Source organism: Carassius auratus, chromosome 4 (genome assembly GCF_003368295.1).
Source record: "Carassius auratus strain Wakin chromosome 4, ASM336829v1, whole genome shotgun sequence".
Classification (NCBI taxonomy): domain Eukaryota; kingdom Metazoa; phylum Chordata; class Actinopteri; order Cypriniformes; family Cyprinidae; genus Carassius; species Carassius auratus.
The window spans coordinates 23,169,143-23,191,164 of NC_039246.1; the positions used below are offsets into that span (position 1 = coordinate 23,169,143).

The following is a 22,022-nucleotide window of genomic DNA, read 5'->3' on the forward strand; positions in this document are numbered from 1 at the left end:
TGAAGTAATTCTTTTAATTTAAGTTAAAGAGATTACATTTGTTACAATTGTCAAGAGGAGGGGTTTCAGTAAAAATCACTTTGTGTGTATACAAAGCATTAAAATAAAGCATACCAGTTTTGAGACGTACTATTAATACATTCTTTACGGTAATATAACTAATATTATAAGCTAAATTAATGTTCTTTATATTTGATAATATTTTAATACCTTAAAATGTCTAAAGCTTTCACTTTAATTTAAGATACTTATACTGTTTTATTAATAAAAAAATCTAACAGAATTTATATAAATCTAAATATGAATATTCAAAAATAACAGTTTATGTGGCTTATAATTTTCAATGTCAACAGAAATTATGTCCAAATAATGTTTATCTATTAACTATGATACTAGTTCACTGAAATTTAGAAAATAGAGATAGATCTTTTTTCTGATTTAGCTGTTCATGTGCCACAAGGGTGCAGCAGTAACTAAAAAACTGCAGATGTTTACAAAATTAAAACTATTAAATATGAAGTTTGTCAGTGAAATGTATACAGAAGAGAACAGACTTGTTCCTGACTCATATTTTCTGTTGTTTTTGATCATAAAATGTTTTTTCATCATTAAATGTTTTAATAGTTCGAAACATCTAAATGTCACACCAAGGCTATAGATTTGTTGGTGTGTTGCGCGGAAGTCATCTGCATCCTCAGAACCACTTTCACTTCCATCCACTTCACGAGTGAACGAGTCTGAGCGTAGTCGATCTCTGTGACAAGATCTCTAAACTTCAGCTGCTCGTCACATGTGCAAGATGAGCAGAATACACTTACTTGGAATATTTGTACTTTTGAAATATTGCATTTGCGGTGATGTGAAGGACTTTGATGGATACATTAAGGACTTTGTAGTTGGTAACAATAAGTTGTTTGTTCTTACTGACCATCGACTTCATCAGATGAGACACGATCTATATGAGGAGAAGAGGAAAGACATCACTAATGCCACTGAACACAACAGAGTCAACATTCTGGTGCCTAATGACGCGAACGGCACCCTGATAACGTGTGGGACTTTTAAAGAAGGATATTGTGAAGTTCTTGATATAAATAATATTACAAACAGTATTTACTGTGAAAGTAATATATTGGTAGGACCGAAACAGAATAATAAATCTGTTGCCTTCATAAGTGGTAGGTACCTTTTGGTTGCGAAAAAGGACAACGATGCAAAATCTAAAGATTCTGTTGTTATCCTGTGGAACACTTTAGATTCTCAGCGAGGAGGGATTTTCTCAAAAATAGCAGAAGGATCAGATGCCAGCATTCAGAGCACAGTGAGAGATGTGGAGTTTGTTGATGGATTCCAGAGAGTTTCACCCTCAGAATCATATTTATTTCTCAACACAAAGACTGAGAGGAAAGTGCTCGTCCTGAGGATGGACAGCTCTAAAGAGAAAAAGTCAGAAATCCTCAAATCCCTGCAGGCTTCAACGATACGATGCTGCAGTGATAAAGTTCGTCCAGTGCTCGTCGCCAGCACCGTTATTCCCTCAGTGAACGATGTTATTTGGGCAGGTGTGTTCAGTTCACAGAATCAGGAGGATCCGGAGAACAGCGCGCTGGCTCTGTACAACATCAGTAACGTTCGAGGCCAAGTCAAGGGTTTCTGCGCTTACAGTGGAAATTGTGATTCTGAGGTTGGAAATTGCATGCTACACATTTTTCAATAAAATTACTGAGAACAGTATTTCACCTTATCGATGTTGCATGATAAACATAGTTTTACTATTCCCTAAAGTCATCTCAATTTAATATTGTTGTTTGTGTTTCAGAGTGGTGGTGAACTTCAGCCGCTCTCTGTGGTGTTCAGGTACAGCTCAATGTCAGCAGTGGCAGCAACGAGGATTGAATCCAGGATTGTGCTGTTCATAGGAACCAGTGATGGACAACTCATAAAGGTCTCCTTCATCTATCTGTCAAACATGTACCTTTATCTTCACTAGACTCATAGGTTTTTTTTTAAGCACATGCCCACCATTGCTATTTATAATTTAATTATATATAATAATTTTATCCATTTTCTTTAATTCTGCTTTTGAACTACTGTAGTCATAATACATTATATGTATTTCTGTTCGTTTTTCTAGCTTATTTTGAATGGGATATTCAGACCAGGCTGTCCAACAGTGCTGTACAAATCTGATGATGAACGATCAGTGCTTCCCAGAATCCACTTTGATCCAGTAGATTTCAAACATATCTACATCGCTTTGAGGCAACAAGTGAGGTTTAAAAATGTGCAATTAACAAACAATGAATAAAATATATATACTACTAGTGTAATGAAAACAATATTGAAAATATTGAATAATAAATATTTTATGTATATAATATTTTAATTCTACAAATATTACTCTAAAATAAATAAGTAAAAGGTGATAATGCTTTTCAGAAGCAAATTTATATTTTGCCTTATACTTTTGTTGATCCAAGACAATGTTTTTCTCTGCCAAACAATGCAATTCTCCCATGCCCATGCAGTTAAAGAACCACTAAATTTAAGTTTAAGTTAAGTTACTAAATCAGGCACTATCCCTTACTATGTGTTGATCAAATCATCATACTTGTCTCTTTCTGCTCATGTTTTTTTTTTATTTTGCTGTAGTTAAGAAGAGTGCCCATTGCTCAGTGTGCTAAATACAGCACTCTGAAAGACTGCAGAGCTGCTCAGGATCCTCTCTGTGGCTGGTGTGTGAACACTCACAGGTCAGCCTGCGTTTATCATATCACACATGAAATCTACTGCAGGCTGCATCAACACAAAAGTTGTAAAAAAGTTGTAGAAAACCATAATCATCTATATAGACATTCTGTTCTGCTGTGATATTTTTGTTGTTGCTGTTTTTATCTAGATGTTCTACTCAAGATGAATGCTCAAATACTTCATGGGTGTCCATCCCAAAAAACTCTCTTGAGACACAGCTGTTTTCTTTTCAGATGACAGAGAACTCTTCAGGAAAGGTAGAAAAAAAGATTAACGGTTAAAACATTTTTTAACTGACTGATTGAATTGTGACTTTTTACCAACCATTTCTCATGTCTACACAGATTACTCTACATCTTTCCTTGAGTCTGGAGAGCACAGGAAATCCTGCCTTCTCATGTTCCTTCACTAAAGAAAGTGTAAACCTGTGTGATGGCTCTGATCTGTCTGCAGTCTTCCCAAACTGCTCCTGTAGTTTTTCTGACCAGATGCTCTATACTGGAGGTTGGTTCTCCTTCAAATGAGTTGTATATTTAATAACATACAGTGTATTTGTCTATTCAGAATATGATTATTATTTTGTTGGTAATCTGTTCAGGTTTAAAAGTCTCTGCTACTGTTACTGTTGAGGATCAGAAGATCACAGAGATGCTGACACTGAGGAACTGCTCCAGTATCACAGATCATTCAACAAATGCTACTTATACACAGTGAGAACATCACAGTCTAAAATAGTTTAAAAGACTTCTTTGAACTTTTGTTTCAATGATATTAAAAACATGAATTAAATGCAGGTGTGTTCAGTGTGTATCATCTGGCTGTCACTGGTCCTCTTCCTCTCAGCGCTGTGATTGGACACATGGACCTGGACCACAGTTAAACATAAAGGTGAGAAGATGTCGTGTAATCTATAATCCAGTGTTTCAGTACATGTGTATTGGGAAATAGCATACCTTTATAAATTATTTTCAATTCATTGTTGATAGTTAAACTCATTGTGTTGACTGAAGTGAACTCAGTAAGTACATGAACATCTTTTTCTCTACTCTTTAGGATGCATGTAAACATCTGGTCTCTGAGATGGACTACAAAGTAAGTGTTATACTGATAATGTGCCCAGCTTTACAAAATAGGGATGTTGTTTTTTTCTGTATGTTCCTATTTCAGAAGAATATGACTTACCAGGAGGCCAATGATTTTATTTCCCCATTTAAGGAACAATTTGTCATAATCATCTTTTTTTTTAATTATGTATAATATATTATTTGTTGATATTCCAAATATATATAGTCAATGTTATATTATTTAAAAAAAAATATTATATAATAAATTATATAATAAGTTGTGAAATTCATTTTAACTTTGGTTCTTATTATTCAGTTTTGTGTTGTTGATATCCTGTAGAAGCCAGAGATTTTGTCTATGGAGCCAAACAAGGTTTCTTTCCATGGCAGAAACAGAGTTTTTCTAAAAGGAAGGAACCTGGAATCTGTTACTAAAATCCGTATTCAAGGAGTTCTGGACTGCATTCCTAAAGAGTGAGATTCTGTGTGTTTGTGTTTAGTGGTATATAGATAAATGTGTGTAGATTGAGATAACTGATTCTGTATATCTGTACATGAATGTTTCTCTTCAGATCTCCAGTGTTTGATCGCTCCAGTGACTCTTTAAGGTTCCACATTCCTCCCAGTGAAACTAAAGGAACAGTCAAAGTGTGTGTTGTTACTCCTGACGACCGTTGTCATGGAAACAGCACCATCACTTACGGTTCTCAGCCCAGCTGCACTTGGATACAGCCCACAGTCAGCTGGAGCAGGTCAGATCATTTCACACCACTGTCTGATCAGCTTCTACATAGATGACAATGACATTTAAATGAGTGAATATAATGTCATACAGAACATTTTAATCATGAGATTTGCAAGAACACTGTTAAGTGGAAAAATAAGATTTGCAATGATCTGCAGAGAAAATTTTAGAACGGATGAAAAAACAGTAAAGACAGCAGAGAGTGAATACAGAAATAAGATACATTAGGTAATTTCCTGCATGTTTTGTTATGTTGCTGAGCTCCGCAGTTTAGACTTGCTTAAACTTTTAAAGGTTTAGTAAGAGCAACCTGGTTTCTGACAGCCATGCTTTTCTTAATATTTTTGGTGGGTTTCACCTCCATTGCTTGTAGAAATGTGTGGTATTGTGTCAGGGGCGTAGATTACGCGGGGGACGTGTCCCCCCTACTTTTAATAGCATGGAAATTTGTCCACTTTTTCATTCAAATGTGTTCGCATAGATGTTTTCAAGAGCTTGTGAATAAATACAGATTTAAACTCAAAGAGACAGGATAGTCTGCGCATGACCTGATATTTTATTCGGACCCAGAAGAGCTAAACACTAGTGCAGTGTGTGTTTCATTCATCCTCGAAGCCGGAGCGTGCTCTCGCGCAGAAAGTCATATCAGGAAACTCCTAATAAGGGCAACAGTGTCCAGCTATCATTGTATGAAAACATTTGTTTTAACAGAAGAACTGAAACTTTTGGAAACACGAAGACATTTATATATACGATTGCGACAATATATGTTTTTTCAAGTCATCTCCAGCAGGTGATAAATAGAGTGTATGAACAAAACAGTGCTAATTGACATAGATTTATTACAGTATAGAAAATAATCTGCCTCATTATGTGATAAATAAGTGTTTGTAGTATATTTTAAAAAATCATTATTATTTGTTATTGTCAAGCAGTTATAGATTTCTAAGCAAATTATAAGCTAGAAATTAGAGAATAATTAAAGTTGCCTATAGTATCCACTACAAGTCAAGTCTCTTCTGTTCACCAAGCCTGCATTTATTTGATCCAAAGTACAGCAAAACAGTAAACTGAAATATTTTTACTAGACTATTTAAAATAACTGTTTTCTGTTTGAATATATTTCAAAATGTTATTTATTGATATTTTAAAGCTTGCTAAATAAAAGTATTCATATCTATAATTTATTTTCCAAAAATATATATATTTTTGAATGATATACTGTATAATGTTGCAAAGGCTTTTTATTTCACATAAATGCTGATCTTTGGATCCTTCTATTCATCAAAGAATGCTGAAAAAAATGCACTCATGTTTTAAATATCGATAATCAGCAAATCAGCATATTAAGAATGATTTGATTTCTTAAGGATGTGACACTACTGGAGTAATGATGCTGAACATTCACCTTTGATCACAGGAATAAATTACATTTTAAAATATTTTCAAATAGAAAATAGTTATTTTAAATAGTAAAATCCTGTACTTAGGATCAAATAAATGCAGGCTTGGTGAGCAGAAGAGACTTCTTTAAAAACATTAAAGATTTTATTGTTCAAAAACTGTTGACTGGTAGGCTATAGATTACAGAAATGTTCTATTGTAATGTTTTCTATTATATTGTAATATATATATATATATATATATATATATATATATATATATATATATATAATATATAATTTCTGTCCCCTCACTTCTGAAAAGATGGCTACGCCCCTGTATTGTGTGTCTGTGTGCATGCAAAAGCCACATATGCAAAAATAAGTGGGGGAATTTAAATGTGAATGAATGAATGAGTAATGAATGAAAAATAAATGTATTATCATGTATTACTGGTTGAAGTTGTTTTAATCTCTTCATTCAGCGGTGGAAGGAAGATTCATGTTCATGGCAGCAATCTGGAATTTGTGGAGTCAGTTGCTGTCCTCTCCTCTGCGCTGAAACCACAATACAACACAAGCTCAGGGGTCATAGAGGTCAGCTATTTATAACTTCAGAGTCTTTAAATGTCCATCACCTTACTGATCCCAAACTGTTATGATGACTAATCATTTCAAACAATTGAATTGAATGGAATTTTTTTTAAACAAAATATACAGAATTATAATATATCATATTAATTAAATATTTATTTTTTATAAATTTAATTAGGATTTACAGTTGAAAATAATTATCAGCTTGTCTCTGTCAGAAATGTAATACTGACTGAAGAATTTAATTTTATTCACATCATACATGTAAAGCTGCAATTTATTAATGTCATATTTTCATTGTCTCTCTTTCTCAGGATGTGTGGTTCCACTCACCCCTTTGTGATGGCGGTGGTCAGTTTAGATTGCTGTTAAATGTTGGGAACTCAACTGTGAACTGTGTGCGTAATTTCTTCTACAAGCCTGATCCAGAATTCACTGGATTCACCGTCTTACAGGTGGCCAACAATCTACAGGTGAACATTCAGGTGAGTTTAGTGATAAAGAGTTTAACTCCAGTCTACAGTCTGCATTTTTGGCATTCAGTAAATTCAGTAAATATTATGTTTCTGCACGAGTATGTGAAAATCACAGCCTCCAAACCATCCCACACTCTCTGTTTCTCAGAAAAAGAAGGATGATCTGAATTTGAGCATCAGTGAGTTGAATGTAATCGGTGTACATAAAGATAAGCCGTATCAGTGTCTTTTGGACAGGATTGAGTCCAATGCTGTTATCTGTACAATCAGAGGAGAATCAGCCGTCACTGCATTAGACTCCCTCACTGTGAGTTTAAATATTCATTTTTTTTAAATGCAAATTGTCAGAAAATATGGGAAATTATTTCTGACCCTTTTATCTTACATACAAAATTCCTTCTTTTACTATAATTTTCAGGTCAAAATTGGGAGATTTACTAAAAACCTTGAGTCTCAAAATAGTTCACTATATTTTCTCATTCTTGCTGCATTGATCCTGCTCATAATTCTGGGTACTGCTGGTAAGTGATTTTAGATTTTTGTCACATATTTTCACAAAAGTCCTACAGCTAATAATGTATGTGTTTGCTCCTCTGTCTAGTTGGATTCATTATTCACCGTAAGAGCCAGAGAAAAATGAACGAGAGAATGAACAAGCAACTGGAAATGCTGGAAAGCAACATCAGAAGGGACATACGACAAGGTTGGTCCTCTTTGAAATGCTGGTCTTTGTGGTGTTTGCAAGCATCAGTACTGCTCATACTGATGGTTAGTGTTATGAACACACAACTTACCCTAAATAGACAACTTTGGTGAGTAACTCCTTCCGCACATTTGTACACAGGACAGAAATGATGCTTCAAATCATGTGGCAGTTACTTTTCTTAGCAATATGCATGGCAGTCAAAAACATTTTTAACAACTTACTTAGACTGAAAAAGGTTCACAAGCAATATGCAATATTTTTTGAGCTTGTAAACAACTTCAAAAAAACAACCACAGGTAACATAGGTTATGTAAGTAGGGCATACCGCAGTAAACATGTCATTACTCCCTTACATGCTCATATTGCTGCCATACTATACAGAAATGTTTCATGTCTTGTTGTGTGTGATTGCATTATGCTTATATGTTTGTTGTGTTGACAGGCTTTGTTGAATTGCAAACAGAAAAATCTGATTTAATTGATAATGTTGGAGCTATACCCTTCCTGGATTACAAGCACTTTGCCTCAAAAATCTTCTTTCCTGAGGTAGAAAATCTGTCTTGAATTCCCTTTGTAGGCCTACAGTACTTGTAGAGTTGCTCTTAATGTTTGTTTGTTTAATATACATTCTGTCATTTTCACTAGGCTGGTCCTCTGGCAGCACTCGTGATCAGAGACATTGGCCAGGTAAGATGCTGCAGTGTCTTTAGCAGTATATATCATCACATTGTACAAAACTAAATGTGTTGTCTCTGTGTTTTTTATGGTCAGGACTCTGAGCAGACCGCTATAGATGAGAAATGTCAGGCCTTTGCTGAGCTGATCAGAGATAAGCAGTTTCTCAGTTGTTTCGTGCATGCATTAGAGGAACAGAAAAACTTCAGCATAAGAGACAAGTGAGTCAGAGACATGTAAATGTATATATTTAGCAGGCCTTTTTGTCCAAAGCGAGTTACAAAAGAGGAAGAAGATTGCTTTGAATATATTCTCACCTCAGTTTGAAGATGACTTGATAAACCATGTCAAAGGCCATTAATGTTTATTTTGAGACCTTGGCTTGATGCCTGTTGCTTAGAATTCTAAACAGATAATGTTTTGTGGTTTTTTTAGTATAGCAGATCTCCTTCTTCGAAGGGACTCATAATTTTCTACCCTGAAAATGAACACCAGACTTACTATAAACACAGATATTTGTTTGATAATGTACATGTTAGAGTTAGAGTATCTCTTATTCATGAAGACCTATATTCCATGAAACCCGACAAGCATGTAGATAAAAGATTAAACAACAATAGCAAGCATTGCAAAGGCAAAGAAATAAGTGGTAATATATATAAGAAAAATGCATACATTTAACAAAAAAAAAAAAAACATATTAAATTTTATAGATGATCAATTGCTAAGAAAGTATCAAATATTAATAATAAAACAAAATGAATTAAATGAAGAAAAGAAAAGAAAAGAAAAGAAAAGAAAAGAGAGCAATTTATTGGCTTGAAAGTTTTGCATACATTTTTTTAAATTTTCAAAGCATGAATATTCAAAATTAAAATAAAATGAACATAATACAAGAAATTGCAACATTCTGTACATACAATATTACACAAAATGAATGAATGAATGAAGCTGTGATTGGTTTCTATTAGCTAACAGATGCGTAACTGCCAGTAACACTATGTTTATACTTGTATTTCTTCTGTTGTTTATAACTTTATATCTCTTTTGATCTCCCTATCTGTTCCTCTTCCTCTTAGATGTACAGTGGCATCTCTGTTGACTCTGGCCCTTCATGGAGACCTGCTTTATCTCACAGAGGTCATGGAGGATCTTCTGCAGACTCTGATGGACCAGTCCAGCAATGCAAATCCCAAACTTCTCCTGCGCCGCACAGAGTCCATAGTGGAGAAGCTTCTTACCAACTGGATGTCCGTCTGTCTGTACGGCTTCCTCAGGGTCCGTCCATACATCTGCTCTGTTGTGGATTTAGAAAGCACACGTTCTCTTCAGCTACTTAAATATATGCTTCCTCCATAGGAATCTGTAGGACAGCCTCTCTTCCTGTTGGTGTCAGCTTTGACTCAGCAAATCTCCAAAGGGCCGGTGGATTCAGTGACGGAGAAGGCTCTGTACACTCTTAGCGAGGACTGGCTTCTCTGCCAAGCACAGGACTTTGAGGCCTTGGTCAGTATTTCCTCTTTTACTATCTCTTTTATGCAAATGAGGAAGTATTTGCAAAAAAAAAAGTACAAGTACTGACTTTAGAAATACCTTTCGGTATTTTGCAAGCTACATTCATATTTAAAAATATTCCCCATTTTAATCAAAAACACCAAATATTTTCCTTCCTGCACTAACTGTTTAAAAGTTGGATGCAATTAAGAAAAAATTTTTTTTTAAAGAAGTCTTGTATGCTCCTGAAGGCTGCATTTATTTGATCTTAAACACTGTCATTTAGTCAAATATTATTACACTTTAAAATAACTGTATTAATATTTTTTTAAATATAATTTATTCCTGTGATTATATATCTTTTTATATATGTTAAAACCGTGACAAATGATACAGAACTCTTTGATGAACGGAAGTTCAAAAGAGCAGAAGTTTCTTGCTAGATGTGTTGCATTAGTTGCACAGAAGCTTCTGCTTTTTATCCTGTTGTCATGTCCATCCTTAAACTACAGGAAGGCATCCTGTAGATTCGTTGTGCAACATTTCTCGCACAAGTGCTTCTGGCATCATTTTCCGACAGTTGGGTTAATTTCCTATTTTTTCTTATTTCTTCTTTTCTTATGTGTAGGAGTCATTGTTAAAAGGATAGTTCATGCAAAAATGAATTTTTCGTCATCAATTACTAATAGTTGTTCCAAATGTGTTTGAGTTCTTTCCTCTGTGGAACATTAATAAGATATTTCTAAGAATGTTGGTAACCAAAAGGTTGCTGGTCCCCGTTGATTTCCATAGTGTAGAAAATATATTGAAGTCTGTTTTGGCCAAAAACCATATTTTTTTAAATATCTTCTTTTCAGTTTGGCAGAAGAAAGAAATTCATACAGATTTGGAACAAGCTGAGGGTTGGCAAATGATAAAAGAATTTTAATTTTTGGGTGAGCTAACGTAATCTTTAATGTTGGGCCATATAGAATTACATTTATAATTTTTTTGTTTCCAATCATTTATTGTTCCTGATTCCTTCCTGATACTCATATTGAGTGTGGTTGGATGGTTGGTTTTTAGCAGTTCTTTTGCTCATAAACACGCTTGCATCAACAAGAAACCATGAAAGATAAATGATAGTTTGTGGACAGAATCATGTGACAAGGCCATCTTCCCCACAAAATCACCAGCAGGCTCTCACGGTTAGACTAGTGTGACTGCTGTACTTCTGCATTTTGCTTTTTTTGCAGTGATATCAGTCCTGCAAGCCTTCCTCTCACAAAACTGGACTGTACCTGTATTGCCAAGCCAGAAAATGCCATTTCTCCAAAGGAAGATATTTGTGTCAAAAGATGGTCCAATATTAAAAGGGCCATATGATGTTGCTAAAAAGAACATTATTTGGTGTATTTGGTGTAATGCAATGTGTTTATGTGGTTTAAGTAAAAAAAAAAGATATTTTCCACATAATGTACATTATTGTTTCTCCTCTATTCCCCGCCTTTATGAAAAGCATTGGTTTTTACAAAGTTCATCAGTTTGTTACATACTGTATGTAAACGTACATATGTACGTCCCTACATAAAATGCGTTGATCTAATTATTTGGGTTGAACTGTCCTGGAACAGTGTTGTAAATACAACTTGACCACTGATTTTTAGTTGTGTCCTCTTTTGGAAGGCCAAACAAAGTATTTTCATTTTCACAACGAAACAGCATCTCTACAACATGGCGGCAGCAACAATACTACAGCGAGAATCAAAGTTAAAATTACACCTTCTTTCTTTGCGTGAACATTTGGGTGGTGTTATGCAAATCTTCCCACATAGTGACATAGACATGTGGGGATATGTTAGAACGAGCCGTTTTAGGAGGGCTTGGTTGACTCCTAACTTTTATATAGAATATCTCTTTGGGTTTGAGACTTTAGTCTTTGCAACTTTAGGGAACTTATCTATTCACGAACAGCTTGTAACACTCCGAAGAGAAAGGGAAACTTGAAATTGCATCATATGACCCCTTTTAATAGTTGTATTCTGCTGCTTTACAGGAAATTACAGTGGCAAAAAAAGAAGTAGTATTTAAACGGCAAAGTCTTATGCAATTGTGGATTTTTTTAAACTGCCATTCCAATTTAAGTCGATACAGCATTTTTAGAAATCCGACTCAGCGTTATGCAAAAACAGATGAATTTGCAAAAACAGATAACTCCATTTTTAACACAATGCATACATATTTTTTTTCTTTTTTTAATTTCGCATTGCAGTTAATCTCAATCAAACTGCAGCTGAAAGACATTATGAGTGGATTTGATCATTTTTTTCCCCTTTCGTAATATATTGTAACTCTCTGAAATTGAACATTCAGTATGTTTTGAAGAAGATTACAGGTCATTTATTTATTTTGAGCTCTTTATGTGCTTTACTGTTTGCTTCTCCATGCATTCTCATAAAAAAAGATAGATAGATAGATAGATAGATAGATAGATAGATAGATAGATAGATAGATAGATAGATAGATAGATAGATTTTCTTGGGTTGTTTAATTGTTTGGTTTATGTTTTCACCCCTTTAGAAACTGAATGTGGTGTTTGCGGTGGGGACTGAAGGAGAGGTCAGTGAATCCTTAGAGGTCAACGCACTGACCTGTGACACAATACAACAGGTCAAAGAGAAAATCTTGCAGACCTTCCAGCGCAAGTTTGGTTTCCCCTTCCAGCAGAGCAGGGATATAGAAATTGGTTAGTAGACTCCCTACTCTTTACTCTCTTACTGTTGATGATCATAATATTTCATAAAGCGTGTTTCAGGTTGCCAGTTGCAATATCCACCAAACTGATTTCTGTTTGAATTCTCTGTTATGTTGTGCACTCACAGAATACGAAAAGGAAGGAAGGTTTGTCATGCTACAGGAAGTCGATGGGTCCTCAGAGGTTCGAGGACAAGTTACTATGCTGAACACTCTGAAACATTATCAGGTGAGTGCATGAAAATATAAAAACTGAGTAAACATCTTTTTTTAGAAGTAAACTTTATTCTAAGCAAACAGATAACTGATGAAAACAAAAATCCCACATGGGCCATATATAGAGATGAGAATAAAATACAGGCTTAGGGTTTTGAGGTAAGGTTTGTTCACACCGAGAACGACAACTATAAAAAGAACTTTTAATCATCACCAATAACATTCTGTTTATTATGAGCACATTGTCATGATTGCCTATGGAGAGGAGCAAGGTATGAAGAGAACACAGGAGAATCCCAATCAACAGTCTTTTACAGTTTTTATCAGTTGCTTTGGTACATTTCTTGAATCATCCTTGACATTTGCAAAACAGTAAGTGCATTTCTCAAAACAACTCCTACAAATATCAAGACATCATGGATTTCCTGCAAAAGCCAGTCTCTTGCTCAAAATCCTTAGTTATTCTCTCAAGAATAAATATATGTGTCAATGAACATATCGGTGCCATCAGAATGACAAGTCCTTAGCATGTCCCGCGCTTTTACATCAATGAACGGTGGTGTACAGATGTAACTGTGTTAAAGAAGAAGTGCTGCTCAAATCTCGAAACACTCTTCATTAACTGCAAGCCGTTCTATTCGCCGCGGGAGTTTCACTCGTTCATTCTGTCATTTGTATATTGTCATTCACTATCTACTTATTTGTATTTTTTATTCTTTTATTATGTGTTTTATGTTCTGTCGCTGTCATTCTGTTGTACTGCGGAGCTTCTGTCACGAAAACAAATTCCTCGTATGTGTAAACATACCTGGCAATAAAGCTCATTCTGATTCTGATTCTGATTCTGATTACAGTGTCATAGTTCATGGATAAGACAGTCAAATTGCTTAGTCATGTTGTTAATACAACAGTGTACTCTGGAGGGATGTTCTGATGTAAACTATGGCTACAGTTTTGATGAATGTTATTGTAAATTGTAGGTTACACCCCAGGGTATGTGGGAGTTTGATTGCAAGAGACTTCAGGATTCACATTTACACTTTTACTGTTTGTACTGCAATTTGTTGATGGATCATGTCAATGCGATAGAGCAGGGGAAAGACAGCACTGCATTGCACAAAGAAAAGAAAAGTAGAAATGTGAAAATGGGACAATCTCTTTAGGAAAAACTGTACATGCAGTGCATCCATGGCAGCCAGAAGGGCCATCAACAGTATGTATGTGGCTGGCGATCTTATACTTTTTATTTATAAACTGAGAAAAATTCCTCAATGGGGTTAATGATTGAAGAGTAGGGTGGGAGGAACTCCATCAGCATCCTGTTGTGGGCTGCAAACAATTTCCTGATGATGTTGAAGCGATGGAAACTGACATTATGCCAAACGATCATGTACTTTGGCAGGTCATCTCCAATCTGAACCCAACCCCACACTTTTGTTCAGGGATGAGATTGTCAGACACTGAAACATTGTGTTGTACTTTGGCTATATATATATATATATGTACTTGCCAGTTAATGGTTCATGAAATGCACCTTTTTTAGAAAAAAAAATTGGGATTCACCTAGGAGAAATTAACCAATTCAGGACAGATTTAGAAAAAAAAGTCTTATGGAATTGTATAGAAATATTTACATATTTTGACAACTTGTTCAACCATTTTGCATGTAAAGACTGCAATGAACTAATATGTTGTGAGTAGTGAGACTGTTCAACAAAGACCCATTATAATACATGTTGATCAACAGGACATAAGCGATTGATAATGTAGTAAAGAGCAGAGAATTGTACGTAATCATTTGCATGGATGTGCCAAAGCATTTGCAACTTGTTCAAAGAAATGAGAAACTGATTTTTAGGTGTGCATAAGTGACAGTATGATGTGAAGATTGCAGAGGTAGTTTTGCAATTTTCAATTTCTGATCTGAGGAATGTACCAAAGCGACTTAGAAAAACGGTAATAATTCAAACAGGGGAACAAAATATGGGCACGATCAGACACGGGAGAAACTGAGTTACGGGAAGAACATGGGGAGGAAAACAAACACACTGACAGTCCATGGGCATGACACACATACTGAAGTTGTTTGCTGCTTTAAAGGGATCATGAACTGAGAAATCAATATATAAGAGGTCATTGCACTATAAAAACATCATGTAAGTTTCAGAACTCAAAAGTTTCTTGTTATTCTAAAAACAGCTTATTGAAGCCAATTTGCCAAAATGACAGTTTGTGGAATGTGCCACTTTATGACATAACAGTATTGTTAACACCACATCTGCAAAAGAAGATCAACAACACCCACCGATTCACACACACATAATGTAGTAGGTGAATAACAACACACTAAAAAATGTTGGGTTTAAAATAACCCAACCTGTAACCCAACACCTTCCAATCTGTGTGAAGTATTGAAATGCAGAAGGCTGCACTTCTTATGCATGCCATTCATTTCAAAAGTACTAATTTACACACTACTGTAAGTAATGTATTGATTCAAAGAGACTGGATTTTATTCACAGTTACCCTTTTTACTAGTAAAAAACACACATTGCAAAGTTACTGTGATATAGAAAAGAAAAAGAAATATGGGCACAAAGGCGAAAATAGAAAATTACAAAGGCAAACACAGGAAACCCACCTCAGACATTGTAAGGCCATGATGGACAACATGGTCTACTGTGTTTCATCTGAAATGCACCTATATCCTTGGCCTCTTCTTCCTTTTCCTCTGTTTTGCCTTTGCAATCTTCCAACATGCATCCTTTCTCCTCTCAGCTGTTGATCCTGATCATTTCCTAGAAGTTCATTGAATGTTAAAATTTGTAACTCCTGTGTCGTCCTCTGTATATATGTGACCCTGACCCACAAAACCAGTCTTAAGTGTACATTTTTATAATTTTTTTTTTAGATTTATGCATCATCTGAAAGCTAAATAAATCAACTTTCCATTTATTGTATGTATGGTTTATTAGGATCAGACAATATTTGGCCGAGATACAACTATTTGAAACTCTGGAATCTGAGGGTGCAAAAAAATCATTTTGATATCTTTACACTTGGAAATTGACTAAATTTACTTAATATCCTAATGATTTTTGGCATAAAAGAAAAATCTATAATTTTGACCCAGGTTCCTGAGATGCACCTTTGAGCTATTTCTGAGAAGTGGTTTGTAATTGGCATGATCTACATTTCTCTTCATTTGTGAAAGTCAAGATTCACCTCCACAATTCATGGCAAATTTACCAACAAAAAGTCTAATAGAAATGTGTAGAAAATATGATTTTGAGCAACATGACATTATCAACTGATAATGTTGGAAACCGCAGTTGTAAATGTACATAATACATTGCATGAATATTCACAATAAATTGCACCAAAGCAACAGCCAAGTATGGTGACCCATACTCAGAATTCATGCTCTGCATTTAACCCATCTAAAGTGCACACACACACAGCAGTGAACACACACACCCCGTGAACACACACCCGGAGCAGTGGGCAGCCATTTATGCTGCGGCACCCAGGGAGAAGTAGGGGGTTCAGTGTCTTGCTCAAGGGCACCTCAGTCGTGGTATTGCCAGCCTGAGACTCAAATCCACAACCTAAGGGTTAGGAAACAAACTCTCTAACCACTAAGCCACAACTCCAAAATGTGTAAGAAACCACCCAGAACACCCCAGCAGCCGCATAACAACACCTTTAAAACAGTGACAAAAAGAAATGACCCATCACATATGCTTTAGAAACTGTAAAAATGTAGTTCAGATAGAAATAGCATAGAACAGAAATGTCTTGTTCAGTATTCTTATGTTCTCTGTTAGCTTTATTCAAGGTGCTTGAGATTGACCTTTCACTTGCAAAGCTTGTATCACAAGCCCAAATAAACCCAGATTATGCTAAACTGTTGTGCAAACCCATAATACACTCATGAACTGCTGCAGTACACTGTAGTTATTTTCTTCATTTTTCCAGAGTTTCTGTTTTTAAATGTGTGTTTCCATCCAGGTTGGAGATGGATCATGCATTAAAGTTATCACAACAAAAGTGCATGCACCACTGAGGTCTCAGAGCAGTGTAAAGGGTGAGTCACAATCCTCCCATCATCCACAAACTGAAACAATGCCATCACAATCAATACATTGTGGGTGGTTTATTTTGGTGTCGCAGTTGTTGCTACTTTATTATTGTACTTCAAATAGATTTGCATTTTTTGAGTGTTAACAACTTATAAATATTAAAAGTTCACTACAAACAGCCATACAGCTAACCACAATATAGTTTGCTCTCCAAACACCCCACCCAATCTGCAAAACAGTCAGTACTGCAACACATAATGTGGGTGTTCTGAAGAAGAAAAAAAAAAGTATTTATGTAACACATTGCATCTAGATATGATCTGTACTCTGTTTGATCACTTGAGAGAATTTCAAATAAAGGGAAAGTTCAGTCACGATAGGACGATTCTCTCATCATTTACTCGTTACTCATCATTTACCCTCATCATTTTCAAAACCTGAAGGACTTTCTTTCTCCTTGTAACATGCAAGAATTAGTTTTTCAGAATGTTCAAGCTTAATTTCCATACAATTAAAAGGAATATAGGAGCTGTAAAGAAGTAAGTGTTTTTTGGAGTTTGACAGCCACTGGTCCCCCATCTAATTTCTCTTTTTGGAAGAGAGCAGCGTTAAAAGTCTGTTAAACATCACTTTTTGTTTTCCACCCACAAAATAAAGTCATGTGGGTTTGAAATGACTTGATGATGAGAAGATAATTCGAATATTACATTTTTTTGAGGTGACCTATCCCTTCCATTGAACTTGTTTGAACTAGAGCTATTAACAAAGAGCTTAAAATCGAACGCAGCATTCTCAAACTGTAACACAAGGTTGAAATTTGCCATTGAGTGAAGGAAGTGGTGGTATCGGTTGTCTCTGTCTCTGTATACCACATGATACATCTGTCGGTGGAGTCTCTTTTCCTGTATATGTACCACATACAGTTTCTGGTAGCCTTTGATAACTTTCATGACGTTATTGATATATTTACATCTTATACATGTTAACAGATCAGTAATTGTTGTACAGTACATTTAATGAATATAAATTAATCCATGACATTTCAGTTTGAGTGTATATTAGTGATCAATGGTCTGTTTGTAGTCTAATTATGTTGTTTAATGTCAGACAAGGGTCCAAGTTGTCGAAATGTTTGTATTTTCACATCTGGTTATGTTTGTATGTGTTTTTAATGCTATATGTTGGAGTGCATCTGCTTTATGCAAATTTGGGTGCTGACATGTGCCAAATTTAGTTCCACTCAGTAGAGATTCAGTACTGTAACACATCCTATCTGATGCGTCAAACAATAAAGATTGTTGGGCCAGTATTGGCTTGACGTTGCTTATTTACTCATCATTGTGCTGTTTTGTTTGACAGATGATAAGAACTTCGCTGTCAAGTACTTCCATCTGGTGAGTTGCTATAGTGCATGTGTACTTCTGTACAGTGTTTGTTTTGCTGTGTCCTTCTCATTGCATTTACACAACTAAAGATCTGCGTTACTATTGAGATATCATGTGTTAGATCTATGCTATTGCGTTCAAACTGATGTGAAGGGAATGTGGGTGTGTGTGATACTTTCAGTTTTGCCAGGTTCTTCCTGTTTAAATGAGAGGAAGCTGTGTGTTGTTGATATTGTTCACCAAGCATTGTGCCTCTTCTTATAATGAGGCATAATAACCTAAACAATTTCTATTAGAACCACTGTGAGTATATAAAAGAAGACATTGTTGTAAAATAGCATGGATTATTATATTGTAAAAACAGTAATTTTGAACTTTTTTATCTCACAATTTGGAATTCTATTGCTTGAATTGCGAGTTCTTGACATCTTGCAATTCAGACTTTATCAGAATTGTAAGATAAATTAACAGTTTCAAGAAATACTGTAAAAGTCAGAACTGTGAGATGAAAAAAAAGTCCCAATTACCCTTTATATTCCATGGCAGAAATAAACTTTCATGGGTTTCACACGTGTAAGAGGGAAAAGCAAACAAAAACATTAAAATATACACTCCAGTACACATTCTTACCCAAATATTTAAATAGTTCAAATATTTTATAAGAGATTTTTCAATACTTTTTGAGTTGCTGTTTTTGCAGAGGTGGAGGCTTTACACTACATTTAAAGTTTGAAATATTAGGTTCATTCCTGTCATGCTGTGTTAAAGCATTTTTCAGAAAAAAATATAAGACATATCTGTGATTTGGGTATGGGGTAAGCCTGTGTGAAAATAAAATGTAAGCATTTTAGAAACGTGCTAATTTTTTATTGTGTGAAAACGACATGAATTGTGTTAAAGGCATGATCACAACAGTGTGATGTTGTGCCAATTGTGTTTAGTGTTTTGAAAATGTGACTACAGATTGGACAAAAGGATGTTAGCAATAAAAAAACTGTAATACTGATATGATATGATACATTGTATGAAAGACAATTTCAAATACACATAGTAACAGAACTTTTTGATTGGTCTAGGTCGATCCAGACATCGACAATGACCTGAGCAAACACCCAGAGAAAAAAGCTCTAAAGTTCAAAGAGATGTACCTTACCAAGCTGCTCTCCACTAAGGTGAGAATAACTGACACACAGAAGCTTTTTATTATAAACTCTATATTGTGTAGATACAATAGATAGATAGATGGATGGATGGATGGATGGATGGATGGATGGACGGATTGATAGATGGATAGATAGATAGATAGATAGATAGATAGATAGATAGATAGATAGATAGATAGATAGATAGATAGATAGATAGACGGATGGATGGACAGATGGATGGACGGATAGATAGATAGATAGATAGATGGATAGAAGGATAGATGGATGGATGGATGGATGGATAGATAGATAGATAGATAGATAGATAGATAGATAGATAGATAGATAGATAGATAGATAGATAGATAGATAGATAGATGGATGGATGGATGGATGGATGGATGGATAGACAGAGAGAGAGAGAGAGAGAGAGAGAGAGAGAGAGAGAGAGAGAGAGAGTATGTACACAATATATATAAATATGACACATGTGCTCATTGTGTCCACCAGGTAGCAGTCCATTCTTTTGTGGAGAATCTGTTCAGGAGTATCTGGGGATTGCCTAACAACAGGGCCCCAATGGCCATCAAGTACTTTTTTGACTTCCTGGATGTACAAGCCGAGAGAAAGAAAATCTCAGATCCAGATGTTCTCCACATCTGGAAAACAAACAGGTGCTGGATAACACACTTTCATTGAAGTACACTTCGCACAGCTCCGCAATCAGCTGCACCGACGGCTGAATATCTCATATGTTCATATGTTCATGCACAACTAAAATGGATTTTCTAACCTCCCAATCAGCCTTCCACTTCGTTTCTGGGTGAACATCCTGAAGAACCCTGACTTTGTGTTCAGCGACTTGGAAAAGACGCCACACCTGGACGGCTGTCTGTCCGTCATCGCTCAGGCCTTCATGGACTCCTTCTCCCTAGTCGAGCAACACCTGGACAAGGTAACCACTGAACCCTAACTTGCAGAGCTGCGAGTATCACAGAGATTACTGACTCCCTTTTTCTCCCACAGCATTCACCAACCAATAAACTACTCTATGGCAAAGACATCCCTCGGTACAAACAGGAAGTGAAGTCGTACTACAAGTTAGTGAGGGACCAGCCTTCTATCAGCAGCCAAGAGTTGAAAATATTTCTTCAAGGGGAGTCAAAGGTACAATATGTCAGACATTACCTAGAAATAAAAGAAAGTGTATTGATAGGCAGATGATTGTATGGAAAAATGCCTAAATGTTATTTTCCCATGTTCATCAGAAACATCGAAATGAGTTCAATGAATCTGTGGCTCTGCGAGAACTCTGCAAATACATGCTCCGCTACTTCAGCAAGGTACGACTCTTGCATTCACATCGCACATCGACTCTTTTGTGCATTTGTGGCAGTTTCACAGAACATTTTCACAGGATTTTCAGGCACATCAAAGCCACCGAAATTCAATAAAGGAAACTTATTTTACCACTCTTCATGACATGTAACAAACACTTTCACATCCTGTTTTACTTCAAAACCTGTTTTGAAAGGAGATTTGATACTGTGTCGAAATCATCTGAAAGTTGGGTGGTCAGGAATGCTGGAAGTATTCAGATTTAGCAAAGTAATTATACAACAGCATGACTTTTTCTTTTTCAAACTCGGTCACTACAGGTTTCCCAGAAGCTGGAACAGACAGGCGCCCCTGATAAATTGAAAGAGGACATGCAAAACGTGAAGTCGCTATTTGAAAACATGAAGCGAGGAGGTTGGAGTTGAAATCCCTGGTTTTGTTATTCATATGCGTATTTACACTGCATTTGGTTTATTTTAAGCTGGACAGTAAACTGGATGCACCTCCATCATAAAGACTGACAGCATAATCATACATATATTAGAAAAGACAGATTCACTGCTGTTTGTTAGACATTATAGAGACCAAGTGAATGTAATGTATATTGATGAATTTCAGGGTTTGAGAGGAGCTTGTTGTTGAGTTTATATTGGAGTAACACTGAAATGTCTATATAATGTATCTCAAACCCATTACTTGCAAACCTTGATGATTTAAATGGTTTGATTAGATTTTTCTCCATGCTTTCTAAATTGTATATTATTTTACTGCAGTATTTGCCTCTAAAGCATTTATCTGCCAGTTCAAGCGTGTCATATTTTCTGAAATCCTTTGAAAATGGACTAAACGAATTATTTGTGTAATCTGCATAATTATTCAACTGTCCTGGTCTGCACCATATTAATATGTGTGTGGTTCTATGTAAAGAGATGTTTCTATCAGTGTGATCACTGTTAATCTGTGTTCCTTTGTCGCCCTCTATTGGTTATATGGGCTATTACTTATCATATGACAGCTTGCATTAATCGATTTCGAGACAAGGACGTTTGTTTGTTTGTTTGTCTGTCTGTTTGTTTGTTTGTTTGTTGTTTCAGGGCAGAAAATATGTATTAATGAATTATCCACAAGGAGTAACATTCAGAACTATATCACCAAACAAAAAATTATAAGTGAAATTGCCAGTATATTTTAAAATGCAAATGTATATGTATATATATATATATATATATATATATA

The 22,022-nt window shown here is 35.5% G+C and overlaps 1 protein-coding gene across 1 annotated transcript; it reads left to right on the forward strand.

The window, feature by feature from the left end:
• The first annotated feature begins 705 nt into the window (after nt 1-705).
• On the forward strand, nt 706-21,973 carry LOC113063164 (plexin-C1-like). The gene is made up of 31 exons (XM_026233386.1): nt 706-1,684; nt 1,820-1,945; nt 2,135-2,269; nt 2,653-2,753; nt 2,900-3,008; nt 3,096-3,255; nt 3,350-3,461; nt 3,546-3,639; nt 3,805-3,843; nt 4,156-4,289; nt 4,388-4,567; nt 6,428-6,539; nt 6,851-7,021; nt 7,161-7,319; nt 7,431-7,533; nt 7,614-7,715; nt 8,161-8,264; nt 8,364-8,405; nt 8,490-8,614; nt 9,473-9,671; nt 9,753-9,899; nt 12,447-12,612; nt 12,749-12,849; nt 16,848-16,923; nt 18,278-18,312; nt 19,380-19,475; nt 19,959-20,122; nt 20,253-20,403; nt 20,475-20,615; nt 20,717-20,791; nt 21,107-21,973. Exons 1-31 carry the CDS (start codon nt 791-793, stop codon nt 21,209-21,211), a joined length of 4,458 nt encoding a protein of 1,485 aa, XP_026089171.1. The 5' UTR covers nt 706-790; the 3' UTR covers nt 21,212-21,973.
• The last annotated feature ends 49 nt before the right edge of the window (nt 21,974-22,022 follow it).

Coding starts and splice junctions, on each gene's coding strand:
- LOC113063164 (XM_026233386.1), top strand. CDS start 791: ATGTGCAAGATGAGCAGAATACACTTACTTGGAATATTTGTACTTTTG. Junction 2,754..2,899: donor TGGTGTGTGAACACTCACAG/GTCAGCCTGCGT, acceptor GTTTTTATCTAG/ATGTTCTACTCAAGATGAAT. Junction 7,534..7,613: donor CATAATTCTGGGTACTGCTG/GTAAGTGATTTT, acceptor TCCTCTGTCTAG/TTGGATTCATTATTCACCGT.